The sequence below is a fragment of the Pterocles gutturalis genome, unplaced genomic scaffold (assembly GCF_000699245.1).
Source record: "Pterocles gutturalis isolate BGI_N339 unplaced genomic scaffold, ASM69924v1 scaffold13974, whole genome shotgun sequence".
Classification (NCBI taxonomy): Eukaryota; Metazoa; Chordata; class Aves; order Pterocliformes; family Pteroclidae; genus Pterocles; species Pterocles gutturalis.
The window spans coordinates 1-17,574 of NW_010135900.1; the positions used below are offsets into that span (position 1 = coordinate 1).

A 17,574-nucleotide genomic window follows, 5' to 3' on the forward strand; every position below is an offset into this window, starting at 1 on the left:
ACAGAATTATATATTATTATACATAATATTAAAATGTCATTAAAATTACTATTAAAATAAATTCCTAAAGTTTATAACTTTCTTTTTTTTGGTTTTTTTTTTTTCCCCCCTAAAACACAGGTGTTCAACTGTCGTCTCATAGATCAGGACCTGGCATTGGGATATTGCACAATTTTGCCTAAGGAAGATATGTTCAATAAGCTGTGGGATGTCATAAACAATACATGGCAAAATTACAGAAAAGTTCTGGTAAATTCACAAGGCAATGTATTTCTTCAGTGAACAGAGAATGTTAAAGAGTTTCTTGTAAAAAGATATCAGCAATATCATATGGAAGTGCAAAGTTTGCCATCATTATTAAGGTTATAGCTGTTTGAACAAGTTCCTCACTTAGGGCACCACCGAGAGAGAAGCTACCTCGCTTTACCGCAATGTGAGACTGTGCATAGGCAGTTGCTGTGAATAGTTAGTGTGATGTAAGGCCAAGCACTAGGTTGCCTCATCATGACTTATTCCAAATCTTGAAATTGTTTATTTCGGGTTCCATCATAATCTATACCTACCTTATATTTTCAAGAAATTTTTCTCTTGATAGGAGTTGTCAAGAATGGAATGAATAAATAAATCGGTCTGTTAAAATATAAAGGAAGATGGGAAGTAAAGTATGACAAAGAAATGGGGAGAGAGATAAATCTGGAAAATACCTTTTGTATTAGTTTTACTAACAAACTGTTTTTGAGGAAGAAACTTGGTTTTAAAGTAGCTTTGAACTGCCAGTTCAAGAGGTGGGGTAATCCTGATACTACCCTCTGTGAGGTTTGTTTTCCATTTACACAGTTGTGTGATCATCTACAAATTGTTGTAAGTTCCTCTGAGGATTTAGACTTTAGGATTCCAATTTTTCAGATTATTTATTGTCTTCCCTTCTCATTCTTTTAGGCAGTGGCTCTGGTTGGAGAACAGCTTGCTAACCAATGTGGTGAAGCAGAAGAAAAGAAAAAGTTCCAAGAATTGGTTACTGATGCAGAATGGGGTATCCAGCTTGGTAAACTTGGTGTAAGCTTGATTTTTTTATTTTTTATTTTTTATTCATTTATTTTAGGGTTTTATTAACTGATTAAATATCAGTATATTCTGAGATGTATTGTGATTTTTAGGCAGGATTTCCCATTCAAATGTAAGGAAAGTTGGGGATTTGTTTTGGTTTAATTTTTTTTTTTCTGCTTGTCTGCTTAAGTAACCCTCAGCAGCTGAGAAATGCAATAATTCAGGGTGCTATAAAAGATCTTTTAGGTGCTTAAGTATTATTCGGCACTTGCACTGCTTTTTCCTGCTCTGCAAATCTCTGAATTGAAACTAAAGAAAACGTAAAAGGTTGACTGCATAAGGAATTATTTTTGATACTGTCTGTAAGTTCTTTGGGAAGAAGATAAAATGTTTATTTATCTATAGATTTCTTTCGAGACTGTATTTAGACAGCCACCAATAAGGAAGAAGGAACTCATAAGAACGCTGGTACAAAATCCAAATGTGAACACGGATCTCATATTGAATTACTGCAGGTAATAATTGAAGCAAATCAATTGTGTTTAATTGTTGCTGTAATAATAACCGTGCCTACTGAAGCCTATTTTGGTTTCAATAGATCCTAATGAATGTAATATGCAAATTGTTTTGGTTTTAAGTATTAATCAGAATACACACTGGTCTCTGGTGAATTTATTCATAAGGGAATAAGCACCTTGACAACACCCAAGGTCACAGACACAATAATATTCTGTTCTCTTCTAGTACTTTCATGCTGGACAGTGATGCCGCACTGCAGCTTTGCATTGAAACACTTCTTCTCCAGAATGCTAATACAAATCATGTTGAAGATGACTCTGCAGAATACAGTGAGAAGCAACCTCATTCCACATTACTGGCTAGAGCACTAGAAATAATTCCTCTACTGAAAAGCACGAAAGATCTGGTCACTAGTCTCAGTGGAATATTGTACAAGGTAAAAAATAAAAATAAAAAACCAACAAAAAAACCCCAACACACCAAAACAAGCAAAAAGAATCCCTGAAGTGTGCATCTGGTCTCAAATGCTGCACATCACTTGAATGGCAGATTAATAATTCCACAGAAATTTGAAAAGGTTATTTTTTTTCCAATTTTGCTAAAGAATGTAAATGTTAAGTTTCAGTTTTCTGCTTCTCTAGAAAAAATTGTGGAACAACATATCTAATTCTATTTAAAGATAGCTAGAGTATTTCTACCCAACTTCGCTTAAAAAACAACCAGAAAATAATCAAAAAAAAAAAAAGGCGCTTCTAAAAATCATAGCACACTGGAAATATTTCTAAGTGCTACATTAAAAATAGGGGCAAAAAAATTGTATCTTTGAGGTTTTTGTTTGCTGAGTTTTGGTTTTGTGTTTTTAGGTTTTTGGTTTTGTTGGAGCTTGGGGGTTTGTTAATCTTACAAATTTTATTATTTTGAACAGCTTGATCCTTATGACTATGAAACTATTGAAATTGTCCTGAAAGTGATACAGAATGCTGATGAAAAGAACACCAGCATCCAGCTGAATCAAGTATGTCCAAATATGTTGCTGTTACCTTACTAATGGCATCTGTATCGTTTTGTCTGTTTATTAGTGTAGTTGTTCAAGAGTCTGTTGAAATTAATTATTCTATCTACACAGCTCTCGTTAGAAAATAGCATTCAAGAAATAGTGATCTCCAGCTGTTTCTCGGCAATGGAGCATAGCAGGGATAAAAACTCTACAGATATGTAGCAACTCCGCCAAAAAAACATATGTCTCCAGGACTTAGGCATGTTTACTGCGGGAACAGGGAGAAATACAGTAGTCTTGTGGCTTTTTTCCTCTTTCTTTCTTTTTAATTTTTTTTTCTCCCCTAGGCTTTGAGCCTCCTCAAGCATCTGGCTTCTTATAAAAGAATTTCTCCACCTGTAGACCTGGAACACCAATATGTTTTAGAGCGTGTGATTCCCTTATCTCCAGCTGCTCAAACCAGACTGCCCTTCCATCTGATATTCTTCAGAACTTCTCAGTGTTTCTGGAACATTATATGTAGGTTTAGTGGTTTTTATGGCTAGATATACTGTATGATTCCCTTTCTCTGCTATCTGCGAACTTTAAAGTTCTACAGTGTATATTTTATATTAATTGTATTTCTTCATTAATGCTGTTTTCATCCCAAGTACTTCTGAAAGCACTTGCGCTCCCAAATTACTGCTGGTGAGGTAACTGGCTTTCAGTGGAGCTAAGAAGATATATACAACGCAGAATTCTGTCCTCAAATGCTTTCCTTAGGGCCTCTTAAAGATCCACGTCTTTTTCCTTTCAGCTGCAGAGCTCAGTGAGGAAACCTTCCCAACACTTCTGTTGATTTCCAAATTAATGAAGGTAAAGTAGCATCTTGAAAGGATTTATTTCAAAATTATTCTTTTTCTCCCAAACAAAAAAGAGCTTTCGTCTTTCTTTGGCATGATTTTGGCCTCACTATGGAACTTCTGACAACTCTTAATCTACTTTAATGTTTTTCCAGGTTTCACTGGATACCTTACACATGTCTGCGGCTCGACACGTCTTTGAAAAAAAATTGAAACCAAAGATATTTGAAATGAGAAGCGCTGGATATACGTCAGTTGTTAACAAGGAAACAACTAAAACTGTGCAGACAATTCAGTCATATCTGCTGTCTATAATTAATCCAGAGTGGGCTGTAGCTATTGCTCACAAGATTGCACAAGAGTTTCCAACAGGTAAGGCACTCACGTGATGGCTGGAGGGGTGAAGTAACGGGAGGAGGAGAACAGGTCTGAGAAAAGAAAAGCTAGCGTGTAACCAAACATTTGTTCAGTGTTCTTGGATAAAACTTGAGGGAAGTTTGAGAATAAAAATGCATTTTGTCTCCTACATCCAGTTTTGAACCATAGGGTAGAACAACAGCAATTTTATAGTACAGCTTCACTATTAAATCCTTTTTTCCTCTCTTTTTAAGCTGTGTTGTCTTGCTTAAAGTTTCTGCATGTTCATACCATCTTCAGACAAGTTTTCCAGCAAAAGCAAATATTTCAGACAAATGTTAGCTAGTTTCTCTACTATCTGAATCCAAATAGATAATTATATTTTTGCTTTTTAAGTACAAGAGCTATCCTGATATTTTAAATAGCTTCTTTTTTAATTCTTTGAAATAAAATTGATATTCTGTGTACTGTAGAAAGGATTCCTGAAAACTTAATTAATTTACTTCCTTCCTCTGCTTTTTTTCTTTAAAAAAAGGTCCTGATCAGATTCAGGCATTGAAATTCTGCCTCTATCTAGCTGAGAAATGGCTGAAGAATACTACAGCTAAGGTAATGGTAAGCTGCTTGCAAAACTGCTAGTTTGCAGTTGGGTACTTGGGTTAATGTTTTGTCTTTTGGTATTTTGGATAGTGGGGTGTAAATTGTACCTTAAACAACCATGACATGGGAAGTTTACATAAAAAATACTTATAGATACAGGTATGGAGACACATCTGAAGAATGGATCTTGCTACCCAGTTCACTGTTTCAGACTGTTGAAAGTTAAGATTATTTTCCTAGTGCTTTTGAGTAAAAGGAGGTTGTTTCATATAAAATTTTGGTGTTTTGCTAAAGGATGATTCACATGAAAAAGCGGAAGTCTTACAGAAGAAATTATATATGCAGTATAAGCGATCAGCAACAGAAAATGTTCTAATAAGGTATAACCTTAACACTAGAGAGCATTTAAAGTCTATTGGGAAGCCAGCCAATCTCATCATTTTACTATACGAACACCACAGTATAGACCAAAGAATCCAAAATCCAACTGGCAGAGATTACCCAGGTAAGCATCCACAATCTCGTTTCAAAGGAGCAAAAAAGTTCTTTAAAAAATGCTAAGCAACATGATACTGGTTTACAAATATCTCATCTCTACCTATTTCTGTAGATATCCATGCGGCAGCTAAGGAGATAGCCGAAATTAACGATTTGGATATGAACAAAATTTGGGATAAACTGCTGGATAAATGGCTGTGTCCAAGTATACTGCCCTCACAAGTAAGTCATCGCTGGAGATTTGGTTTTGGAGAAAAATGACCAATTACATAAAATATGTATATTTTTATGACTTGTTCAAAAGACTAAAGTTATTTTGCATAATTTGCCTTTAGGACTCGTATCTATTTTAGATGCGTCTGAATTCAGACTGATCTAAGTTTCAGTACCTTTCTAATATTGGTGCCCACCACTGTCTCTAGTAAGAATGACTTGAAATGCTTTCCCTTCTCCCTGTATGGAGATTAGAATCTTCTCTTTGGTGCTACAGTAAGGTTGTGTAGCCAGCCTAAAGGAGTTATAAATATATTAGCCTCATCAAACATTGATTCTAGAATCAGAGAATAAATCTTTTCCTGTTGCAACTTGGCTAGCAGAGTTAATTGCTGTCTGTGCAGCACACGGCTGGGTGAGAAAGGGCAGGGAGCAGGCATTGCCTCTGCTTCAAAATACCAGTTAGCAGCCTGAGGAGTGGTGTTGACTGCCAAGTATAACGTTAAATAAAGAAAGGACTGATAAAACCAGAATTTCTTTCCTTGGCTGCATTAGCAGAGGTGCCCAGCTGTTGAGACAGGGTTTAAGCAAGGATATGAGCCAGCTGTCTATCCAAACAATTTAGAAAACTCTCACGACTAGATTTTCATGTCTTTTTAAAGAAAACTCAAGAAATCTTTGGAGATGTGCAGGAAGATGAAGAACTCCAAAGGTATGTGTGTTGTCTTACGTATAATATGGAGAATTACTGTTAACATGCAAGTTTAACTATATCTGGCTTTTTCAAGAAACCCAACAGTGTGTGTGATTCAGAACTCACTCTTGTGTTCTTATTTTTACCTTCTGGTCACATCAGTTTTTAATCATTAAATACTCATGCAATGAAATGCCATTTGCAGTAACTTACAGATGTAAGTGCGTGCTTAAGGGCAGCTGTTCGGAGGTTTTATCTTTGTTTTCTCGATCCTTGGAATAGCTTACCCCTAATCGCTTTTTGACAGTGAAATATATTCACATTTGAATGGATGTTGATACGTTCTGTTTCAGTAGCTATGCTGTACTTGTATTAAAACACGTGTATTTTTGCAGAGTTATTTATCTACTTCAGTCACGCCCAATGGATTATAGTTCAAGAATGCTTTTTGCAATTACAACATCTGCCACATCTGTAAGTTTATAAAGTTTGTTTTAGCTTGCTACTTACAATATTTTCCCCTCTTATTGAAAACAAGCATTGTCTGCTTAACTGTGTGGGTTTCAGCGTAAGGCCATTGTTTTGGATATATCTGTACGAGCTCTCTGTTTCTCCCCCACACCTTTGGAGTAAAGCTGTGGTGTTCACTGAATTTTACTATTGACTGTCAAGAGCAGCCCTTGAACTCTGGGTTTTCTAAATTTATTGTTGATATTATCTAAAAGTAACTTCATTAGGCTTTTTCTAGAATGTGCTTTAAGCGCTTGTAATACATTGTCTCACTGTGGGTGGAATTAAAGCAAAGTGGCAAAATTATTTTAGCAGAACCTTAACCTTCAGTCTTTCACACTTACTAAATATATTTGTGTTGGTGATGTGACAAATACTTTTCTTGCCTGCATTAATAGTCTTAAATCTGGAAAAACACCTGGTTACATTGACAAATATTTCAAATGGTTAATAGAAAAGATGAACAAGAACCAGTCTCTTACTCAGCATATATTTCCACTAAATCAATCATACTAGACATATAAAACCCTCTTTCTAGTTGTTCAGCCAATTGTTGTGATTTTTCACTGGTGTTTCTTTCCCCCCCCTCAGCCAATTGGTGTCACTCAGTTGACATTTGCTCACAGGAACAGAGCACTGAAGTGTCTTCTCTACTTGGCAGACACCAACACTGTGGAATCGCTCTTCAAGAAACCCATTGAGAAAGTAAAGTAAGATGAATTTTTTCACTATTTTTTCCTTTTTTTTAAAGGAACAGAAGAACACTCCTCCAATACTATCCTGAGCTTGATTATGCCAGTTATAATAACCACTCTAAATGTCATTAACTCCTGGTTTTCGGGGGACTTTTTTTTACAGGTATTTTCTAAAATGCTGCATTTATCTGGCAGAGTTTGAAATCTTAAATATTCCATATACTTATGAATCGTTTCATAAGTGTCCTAAGGAAGGAATGATTAAGGGGCTATGGAAGAATCACAGCCATGAACCCACGGTATGATCTTTAAATCTTTTGTCATTTTTTTGTTTGCTCCTTATACACTGTGTGAAATGTACACCTTTCTACCCAGCACGTACATTTCTAAACAGATGTTGCTCCAGATGTACCGTCCTATTCATGCACTACTCATGATATGCTACTCAGCATTATATTTAAAAATACCAGTGAATATACAGTTACCCCAAAGGCTCTCCTCCTTCAGAGTGACCAAAAAAAAAACCAAACCACAACCTGTTGATGTGCTGAATGTACATTAAAATACAGCGTGTCCTTGCTCTCCTTTAGGCTGTGAGACTGGTGACAGAACTTAGTCTAGAGTACAAAGTCTACGATTCCCAGCTGTGGAATGGTCTGCTACAGAAACTCCTGGGTTTCAGCATGGTAAGGAATTTTTAAGCATGAAGTTCTGCAGTGAAGTAAGAAAAAGGCTTTTTTATCCACTGATTTCTAAAGAATAGGATAAAGATGTAAACTAGAAACTTTCTGTGAGCAATCATTGATAATTTACATGGTTACTTTGGGCTCTTAGATACTGAACGGATGAAGCTTTGAGGAATTTGTGTTTTAGCAGTACTGCTTGAGAATTTTGATCTTACATTGTTCTAGTTTTACTTTTAAAAAAAGCACAAAGCCTTTCAGATGGCAAGAGTAAATCCTATGCTAAACTGAAAAATTTATTTATATTATTATAATTTTACAACATGACATTGCATATTTTTGGTGTGCAAATGTAGACACACGCACAAACTGTACATACATGTATCTACATTTGTGTATACATACACACACAAAAAAATATTACCCTTAAAATGTATTTATTATGATAGTAATCCTGATCTTTGTCATTCAGAATCTTAATTACCTCTGATTGTCAAACTTTATGTAATGTTGCTACAGCCTAAGGAGGTCACAGATGTGCCTGGCAATGCGTTGTATCAGGAGCAGGTACTCAAGCTAGTTTTCATCTAATGAGGTTTGGGCACTAACAGCAAAGGACGAGGGATCAGAAACTTTCCAGTATCAGTTGTATTAAGATTACTGAAAATCTTCAGTGTTTGCTGAGACAACATATGCTGCTACTGCTTGTGATAATTTAATTTACTAAATGATAAATAATGTTTCCATATGCATCAGTTACTCCTCCCAAAGGAGCAGAGGTAGCTTGGGGAACTCTAAGTTTGCATCCTGCAGACAAGACAAGCGAATGCAGCTCTGTAGATGATCGCCATATCTTCAAAAACACCATAGCATTTTATAATTAAATATTTTTTTTCAGATTCAATATCTAAGAAGAGTTTTGATAGCAATTACTGGGATTCATTCATTATGGGAGGTAAGCAAATATTCTATGACTCCTCATCTTTTTCTTCACTTAACAAGAGTTTAGCATCCTATTTGTGTGTGTGAATGGCAGCCATCTGTGCTGTTAAGTGTTATGCATTAAAAGGTTCTTTTTGAATTATTCTTTTTTATAACAATGCAATACACAGATGAGTATATTATTAATCACTGAAACAGCATATTTTGGACTTGTTCCTTCAGTAAACACTTGGAAGGTTTTGTAAGTTTGGACAGAATAGTTTTACCATCCGTTAAAATACGGCCCAATCTTAGACTATGAGATGAGCAGAGCAGTGTTAGGGAATAATCCACCCAGGATAAACAGAAAAGAAAATTGACAAGCTCCTTCCACCTACAGTGGGTCAGGATGTCTGTGTGTCTGTTTACAAATACACATAGTTACAACTGCATTTCCCTATTAATTTAAAACTTTGTTGTCAACAGATTCCCAACTTCAGTCGGGCCTGGCGAAGTGTTGTTCTGTCACCATTTCTCACAGGTAGGGTTGTGAGAATTTGTGCTGTTGTGGTTGTTATAGTAACCTGGTTTTATATTTACTTTATCATGTTTCCTTTATTTCTTAGCTTCCTGTCCACCGAGTCCTAAACAGTTAGAGGAATGCTGCGAGTGTTTTGTGATTCTGCTCAAGTAAGTAGACAGTCCACCCCATGTTTGTGTTAGCTTGAGCGGTAACGCCCATTTGTAATTTCTCATCCAACAACCTGCCCTGGAAGGTGCAAAGGGGCTCTGAAAACTGGGGAACCTGAGGCACGAGGAAAAACCTTTTGTGGAAAGGACAGGATCAGGGCATGTACCCAAACAGAAATTCTGTGCCCAAAATAAAGGACATTTCCTGAAACATTAACACAGAGTATGAGAGAGAAATAATTTTCCTACAAAGAATAAATCTGACGTGACAAAAATCTAATAGCTGGACATCTATAATACCATAGGTTAAACATGTTTAATGTTCCAAAACCATTCTCTACATAAACCAGTTTTGCATTGCTTTTACAATGTAAAATGCACAATAAATCATTTTCTGATTCACCCCAATGCTCTGACTTGGTCAAGAGAAGAACGAGATCTTGGAGAGCCTGACCTGCACCCAAAGTTAGTTAGGAAATACTGGAAAGGGATCCAGCTGAAGAATATGCTAACGGTACTGTGCATATACGTATGTACCAAAGCATTTCTCTGGGCGGTTGGCCAACACTTCCCCTCAAAACAGGGCCTTGGGTATTTAGAAAGAGAAAATGGAGTTGTTTGGGGTTTTTTTTTCCAAGCTAGACAATCATCATGCATTTGTATTGTATGCAACTTCAGCTCACATGGCTTGGGCATTTCTGAAAATAAGATGAGGTAAAAATGTATTGTTCTCTCTGGCTTCAAAACCTCAGTGTGGTTTTGTTGACAGTACTAAGCTATCCAGTTACACACAACACAGCTGAGAACTTCACTCCTAATTTTCTTCTGAAGATGTCCCGTTCTGGCTGACTTGGATGTGATAGGAATAGCAAAACAATACGCACAGCTGGACCTGCCAGCTTTTGCTTTGGGGTGTCTGCTACTGATTCCTCAGTCTGAGAAGCGAGAGCAGCAAATTCAGGTAAGTAATAACTTTTGTGTTCTATCTGTGCCAGGGAAATGTCTGTAAGCATGTCGTACTCAGCAGAGACTGTGAAAGCGATAACCTATAATTCCCCTTATTTAAATATGTCACTGCTGACAGCTGCTCGGCATTTCCCGCCCACAAAGGCTATTGCCCTGAATTTGTCCTTCGGAAAGGGATCATGTGAACAATTCCTCTTTTTTTTTTTTTTTTTTTTTTTTACAAAGCAAAACCAGCTAGCTTCAAGTCATGCTCAGCAGCTTTGTCATATGAGACTGCCTTTTGTGTATTTGAGGAGATTTTGTAAGATCCCACCCATAAAACCCACAACAAAACCCAAGCCATAGCCACATGCCTGCCAGATCAGTGTGACATTGATGAGAACATCCATAATTGCTGAGGAGCTACCAGTGGGCCAGTTTCACAACAGACTGTAAGAAAAGTACCAAATTCTACTTCAGAAGAGTGTTGAGTGAGAGCTCCTGACTTCTTAGAAAAATGCTTGATATGCATCCCAGGTTCTGATATAAACCTTCTACCACATCCTCACTATTCATGTATCTCGACAGCTTCCGTTCTCACTGGTTTCCACTGATCTATGCTCTGCATTGTTCTCCCTGGTGAAGCATTACAGGCTGTTCCCATATTCGTTATTAACAAAAATGCAACTCAGACTTCCAGTATTAAAGTTAAGCTCAGAAAGATATTCCCAAATTACAACATCCGTGTAAGACATTTAGTCTGTTGGAAAAAGTCTGTAACAGCGACAGCAACGTACCCTGTGAGAGTTAAAAGCGATGAGTACTGCTCTTTCCGTCAAACTGCACAGACCCTGGTTTGATAATTTCATGCTTTTACCCAGAATTTAAAAATATTAATTGTTCCCGAATAAATCAAATACTTGCTGTGAAGGGAGAGTTTCTACTTTAATCATTTACGGTATGTTAACGTTTCATAACCTATTTTTGCAAGGGTTTCTTATCGACATGTAACACAGAAACCGTGCTGCAACAAATAGATGAACACATGAACTCTGGGGAAGTAGTGGCGTTTGCTCCTCAGGTAAATAAATAAAGTTTACTTCACTTGCCTTTGACTTAGATGCTTTCTTGATAGCTAGTGTACACAGGACCTTTCTTTCCCCTCCCCACTCTTGCCAAGCATTAACTGACAACGCGCACTTCTAAAACACAGCAACATTTGCAGGGATTTTTGCATTTTTATTGATGTTGTGCGACTGAAAAACTTCCTGTATATATACAGTGCTGTGTTACAGGCTGCCTCTATTTGTAGGACAGCACTGTTTGCAGCAGGACTAGTTTATTTTTCTAAATAAATGTTTTAAGCAGAAAGCCCATAGCGCTCACGAAACCACACTCCCTCTCGCTTGCCTTGGGCTGCCTTCCTAAGGGCAAGTTTCTTAACTCATTCTCCTATCTGAATCTGAGACTAGTCTTCATAAAATTTGCCATTTCACAGCACTAAAAACAATTAAAACATAACAAAAAAAAAAATCCTGCTCTATGGGAGTCCAATAAGAAAAGTCTGATCTCTTTTCATTCAAAAGTAAAATTTCTTATGTTTAAAACATTAATTAACATTTTCCATTACTAAATCTACAGATTAGATCTCTGGTCTTGGACAGTATCATAAAGGAGAAGCTCTATGAAAAATTCTTGAAAACAAAGTATTTTCCACTGTTGAAGCAACAACTGATGAACACTCACCGAATGAAAGAACTGGTGGATTATTTTGTCAAAAAGAATTGGTAAGTTAAGAAAAGGTAAAACAGGTGATGTATTTCTGACACAAATTACAGAAATTGATCTCTCCTTTCTTTTAGTTCTTTTCATTTAAGTCATGGAGATTTTCTAGTACATAGCCTTCAATAATTTTTGAAGTATTTCTAAGTTAAATAAGTAAATAAAATTAAAACCTTGCCTCACTGCCTTGTGTACTTAGGATAAAGTTTTACTGTGTCATTCAAGCCAAAGTAACAGCTCATTGAGCCTGGACTGGCAAGCAGATCAAACGCAGTTAAAATAGCAAAAGTAACCAAAAAGGAAACAATCACCTCACCATACCTTGAGATGAATTCAGTTTAGTGGCACCACAGAGTCACAGCTTCAGCAAGAAAAAACAGATGAACTGCCTGGACTCAAGACTTAGAAATTAGTGGATTTGCTGCTCAGTTCTTCAAAAGAACCACCTCTTATGTTCCACTTAAATAAACCAAAGGGCATTGCCCCTGCCCTCCTGCAGGGCAGCTGTCTCAGCCATCAGTGCCTCACAGCACCTGGGCTCATTGAGCACAGCTGCAAACTTTCCTCTCAGACCCCAAACACCCGCTATGGCAAGGGACTTTGTTACCAGTGATCCTGCAGTCAAAATGGGACAGGAGCCAGTAAATAACTCTTTAAATTCTAGCGCATCTTGGTTTTAACAGCCACAGGTTAAATGCTGGGCTTTTCAGGGCTTGCTTTCCTCTGCTGGGAAGTGATAGGACCTCCCTGACCCCAAAAACGTGGGCTCATACCTTCTTTTGATACTTCAGCGTACAGAGTCTAAATCCTTGGCTCTAAAGGAGAACTCCTTGACAAACTTTTGCCTCCTACAGCATTGATGAGGCAACTGCCCTAGTTCAAGAATATCAAGAGAAATGTGGAAATCCTATCCTGGTAGAGATAGCACCGTCTGATCTTCTGAAGGTAAAACCACCCACTTCTGTACCTCACGCTGTATTTTCACCTTTTTTCTAAACTAAGACTTTCATTCAACTTTTAGCAAAAATACTTGTTAGGTGCTTTATATATTGTATATAATATCTCTTTTATTAATTCAAATAATTCATTTTACTTGAACCAAATCTGTGCCATGCTAAGCTTTATGCTTTCAAGTACTGCCACAGGTCTAAAGAGAATATCCCATTTTCCTGAGACCTATTAATACTGTTTTCTCACCTTCCAGGTGTATCTGAATGGACCGGAGACCTGTGCACTAGAACTGTCATCCGTAAGGTCTTGATTTAACCTCTTCTTTTCTCCCTCTGCTGGCACAACAAGGGCCAGGCAGTGAGAACACTCAAACCTGTCTGGTGAACATGAAACTGAAACCTCAGTGCTCTTTTATCAGAACCTGCCCTGAGCTTTCCACGTTTTTAACTGTTGCAGGCTGCTTCTCCTCCGTACTCCATCCCCACTGAAACAGTTCAGATTTACAGCAGCATTTCCTGTTTCTATTCAACAGTAATGTTCATATTCAGCACTTTAATTTTTAGGAAGGATTAAAGTTTATTTCCTTTACCTCTGTATTCCTCCATGTGTAAGTCTGCTGAGGATCACTCGAAGATTTCACTCCCACACACATAATGTTGCGTAATCGTGATAATCTTTTTTAAAAGCTGTAAGTGGTGTACTTCATGTAAAATACTTTGTAGACAAATTGTAATTTTAACTAGTGAGCACAAATAAACAGACATATGTCAATTTTGGCCTTATTCTATAAACCTTTCTTAATCATGGTATTGTCAGTAAATGGATGTTCCACTCAGTCACTAACCTTCCTTTGAATAATATGTCCCAACATTTTCCTTTCAACTTTGTTCTTTCTGTCTGTCTGTCTGCAGCAGCCTAAAGCAACAGGCACGAGTCTCCCTGCATGAAACAGCAGCTAGCCACAGGTTCCCGATACCAGGCTGCAGTGCTGGGTCTTTTTCTAAGGTAAAGAAAGTTTATTTGAAATAGAAATGAGTTATTTTGGGAGCTTATGACACAGAAGGATTCTAGCTGATCCCAAATTCTATGGAAAACCATTAGTTTAACTCCAACCTTCGTGACAAACACCGCACAGCTTTTTGTGAAGCTTCTGCACTGAAAAAAATCATAACACAAAGGCCAACATCTGCCCAGGGAACAGGCCAGCATTCCAAATGTTCTTCTGGAAAAGACAAAACATAAACCACTATTTTTATTGGGAAGTCAGCACTCATGAGAAAGGGGAGCTGTTAAAATATATTCAGGTCCCTGCAGTCGTGAGAACAGGAGCCCAAAGATCCAGGCTTCTGGCACAGCCCCTGTTCCAGCCCTCGGCAGCAGCGTGAGTGGTTGTAGAGTCGATGAGACCATCACTTGTGAAAGCACAGGGGTATCTGAAACTGCTTTGAGTATAACGAGGAAAGTTAAACTTTCTATAGTGAAATTACTACAGCAAGTGGTAGCTTCTGAAAATATTAACATTAACTCATAAATCTATTTTATTATTTTAACTTAAATGGGAATGTGAAATTGAGAAAATTAAACATCAGCAGGACTCTGAGGCAAACGTAACATGGCCCCAGAGCCCTCAGTTTTTTTTTTTAGCCCTTTGCAAGTATCCTTTACAAGTAAGTCATCAAAACAGCATCAGGCATTTTAGAAGCAACTCCAACTATTGTGTTTTTTCCACCAACAGCTCATAAAGCTTAGTTTTTCTACGAAGTGGAGTTTATTACAACATTAAGGAACAGTATTTAAACAGTTATTTTAATGGAATATTTTACAAATCACTTCATACAGAGAAAAGCAAACACAATGTTCTTCTGAAGTTATTACCAATAAGCCACACTGTTAAGCTGTTAGCGAGGAAGTGTCGTACTGTAAACTAGCAATCAAGTCTTGGAGGAACTTGCAGTTCAGGATGAGATGGTAAAAATACCAGACAAGCAAATACATTTTTAAGACTTTTTGTACTCAATTCTTTCTACTTTCACATCATCTCCAATGAGCTGATAGACATACGTAACTACTGTCGAAGCCTGGATATCCATCAGCACAAATGAAGGAATGATGTTGCTGGAAAGAGAGGAAAAAATTCCTATTAATTGTGCACGTATCAGCACCTTCGCAGTGTTTCACCACTCGTTAATAGGAATCAGTCTAAGAACAATGGATATGAATTTTGTAAGCATAGTGCATCAGCTATTAAGCTTTCAGTGTTTATCTATTTATCTCTTTCAGTCAAGGAGATGTAGCAATCTATCGACCCTTCCTCTCCTCAACATTTAGAATGTAAACTTTAATCTTCATGATGCATTTTGTAGTTCAGGTTTGTTAGCAAACAGAAACCCCCCGCCCCAGGTATTTCCCATCCCTCACTTACTTCTCTAAGGCATGATAAGCTCCTGTAGCTGATCCTGGATTGATATAGAATTTGTTTTCATGTTCAAAAGCCTCAAATTTGTGTGTATGTCCTGAAATGAGGATGTCCACATCGAACTGCCTCTGCAGCAGCGCCAGACTGGCCATGTCACCCCAGGGAATAACCTGGTGGCCGTGAATCAGCCCGATTTTGAACTGTCCAACAGTTACAACTTTCTGTTCAGGATAATTCAGGTTCTAAAAATAAAACAAACACGCAGATCAGATGTGCAGATTTATGTTTAAAAACCTCTATGCAACACCAAGAAGAGAGGGGGAAAGCTTACGCAAATATTCGATGTACTTGGCCCTACCAGCACAAAAACGAGAGCTGCAACGCTGCTTTTATGAGCAGCGTGGAGAAGGGGGGAGGATGGAAGGAACTTCAAAGATCTGACAACAGCAGGTCCTGTTTGCTGGAGTCCCAGACAGAGCCAAGTACACAAATTGCTTTTATTCATACTGATGACAGCTGGGAACGTGCTGTGCAGCTCACCTTTCTGACCGCAACCCCAACTCTTGTGCCCAGTTTTCTTTTCATGCGCTCTCAGCACTACACAACCTCTATTTGCCCGCTTTTACTTGAATTACAAAAAACCCCAACGTTGCCTTTATGTCAAAGATGCACTAACAGTGTCACTACCAAGAGAGGACACTACCTCATCGAAGTCCCCTCTGACAACGTGAACATCCCCAGCCAGCGTCTTGAGGTAGTCGTAAGTGTCCTTGGTGCAGAGGTTTCCCGTGCAGAGGATGTGTTGGATCTTTCCTGGAACCAGCAGCTTTTTGAACTTGGCCGGGAGGCTGTTGCATCGATGGGGAATGTGAAGATCTCCCAACACTAACACCAACTTAGCAGGTGTCACGACAGGAAAGAAAGAGCGTTACAGGTACTCATTAAGAACTGTTGGCACACAGAAAGCATTGCAATGTTTTCTTTGGTTTCATAACTTTGCATTTTGATGTAAAAGCTACTAAAATAGGAATGAAATGGTGATGGAATCTTGCTGCATTGAGGGAGAACAAGGGCCCGTACTAACGCAGAACATGATCCAGAGAGGGGCCTCACAAACATACCATCTACAGAATTTATTGTTGTTGCTGAAAGCCATTGCAAGGTAGAACAAGTAGAACAACAGCAAAGTGTTACTACTTGACGTATTTTACACAAATTTGGGAACTACCATAAACTATCCCACTGGTTTTTTTCCTCCTTAAACATAAAAAAACCCAGGACATCCCTAGTACACGCTCTCAAGCACAGACCTGGCTAAACTGTGGCCACTTCCCTTTAAAACTCTTCATCCAACTTTCTTTCTACTTTAATTAACGCCTGTTTTCTTCCTTATCCAAAAAAGAGGCAGAAAATTTGCAAAATGTGTTAATAGCTGACCAGAACAGGAGCCTCGGTCAGAGTCTGTATTGTAGGACCCACGGAACACAGTTTAAAACAAAGCAAACCCAGGGCACAGCAGCTCAGACAGACTGCTGCACACAGTGGTTCTGTTCCTAGTGTCAGTACAAGAGATGCAAGAATAAAAATTTAATGGGGGCTTAAAATTAAAGATTAAGTAAGACCATAGTTTAATATTACAGGCTTTAAATCTGTGAATAGACAATTAATGCAAGCAGCACAGAAATTAATTAATTATGCACCAAGGGCGTGGAGAGCTCTAGAAAGCACGGGGTGTGATGCTGCTGCCCTGCAAAACCTCGGGATGTAGCGACAGCCATCCCTGGCAGCTTGGTGACTCGCTCCCTGTTCCCGGAGACAGTTTATCTCCCAGCCGTAACGCTTTGTTAGTGAGACAGTTCCTAAAATGTGTTTGTAAAAGGCACAGTCTGAGATATATATATTTATATATTAAAAAAAAGGCAGTAGTAACTACGGTAATAAATTACCTTTTTTTAGTATTTGCTTTTTAAATTTTCAGGCCATACTGCTATCTTCATGCTAACAGTCATCAAAAAAGGCAGAGGGAAGTTTGGTCGGCTTTTTGTTTGGGTTTTGGGTTTTTTAGATTAAGAATGTCTCAGGGCCATAATCAAAGCCATGTGTTTTTGCAGAACAGATGGTTCAAAGTATCGGTAAAGCTATCCAAGAGTTTTTTAATCAATGAGCTACTAATTTAAAACTAACCCAGGAAAAAACAAGACACTTTTTATGGTC

At 37.9% G+C, this 17,574-nt stretch overlaps 2 protein-coding genes across 2 annotated transcripts; one reads left to right on the forward strand and one right to left on the reverse strand.

The window, feature by feature from the left end:
- Positions 1-120: 120 nt before the first annotated feature.
- On the forward strand, positions 121-13,254 carry LOC104468073 (kinetochore-associated protein 1-like; the record flags this gene model as incomplete). Its single annotated transcript, XM_010082081.1, has 24 exons — positions 121-249; positions 940-1,056; positions 1,453-1,562; positions 1,792-2,002; positions 2,492-2,581; positions 2,911-3,082; positions 3,360-3,418; positions 3,561-3,777; positions 4,298-4,371; positions 4,657-4,867; positions 4,973-5,082; positions 5,736-5,785; positions 6,163-6,241; positions 6,869-6,987; positions 7,136-7,271; positions 7,563-7,658; positions 8,554-8,610; positions 9,063-9,117; positions 9,203-9,266; positions 10,098-10,227; positions 11,203-11,292; positions 11,853-11,998; positions 12,848-12,938; positions 13,198-13,254. Coding segments are annotated over 24 exons (2,670 nt in total), but the record flags the coding sequence as incomplete, so codon positions are not given.
- A 1,439-nt stretch (positions 13,255-14,693) lies between these two features.
- Positions 14,694-16,273, reverse strand: LOC104460159 (vacuolar protein sorting-associated protein 29; the record flags this gene model as incomplete). Its single annotated transcript, XM_010082082.1, has 3 exons — positions 14,694-15,059; positions 15,367-15,602; positions 16,064-16,273. Coding segments are annotated over 3 exons (564 nt in total), but the record flags the coding sequence as incomplete, so codon positions are not given.
- Positions 16,274-17,574: the final 1,301 nt, after the last annotated feature.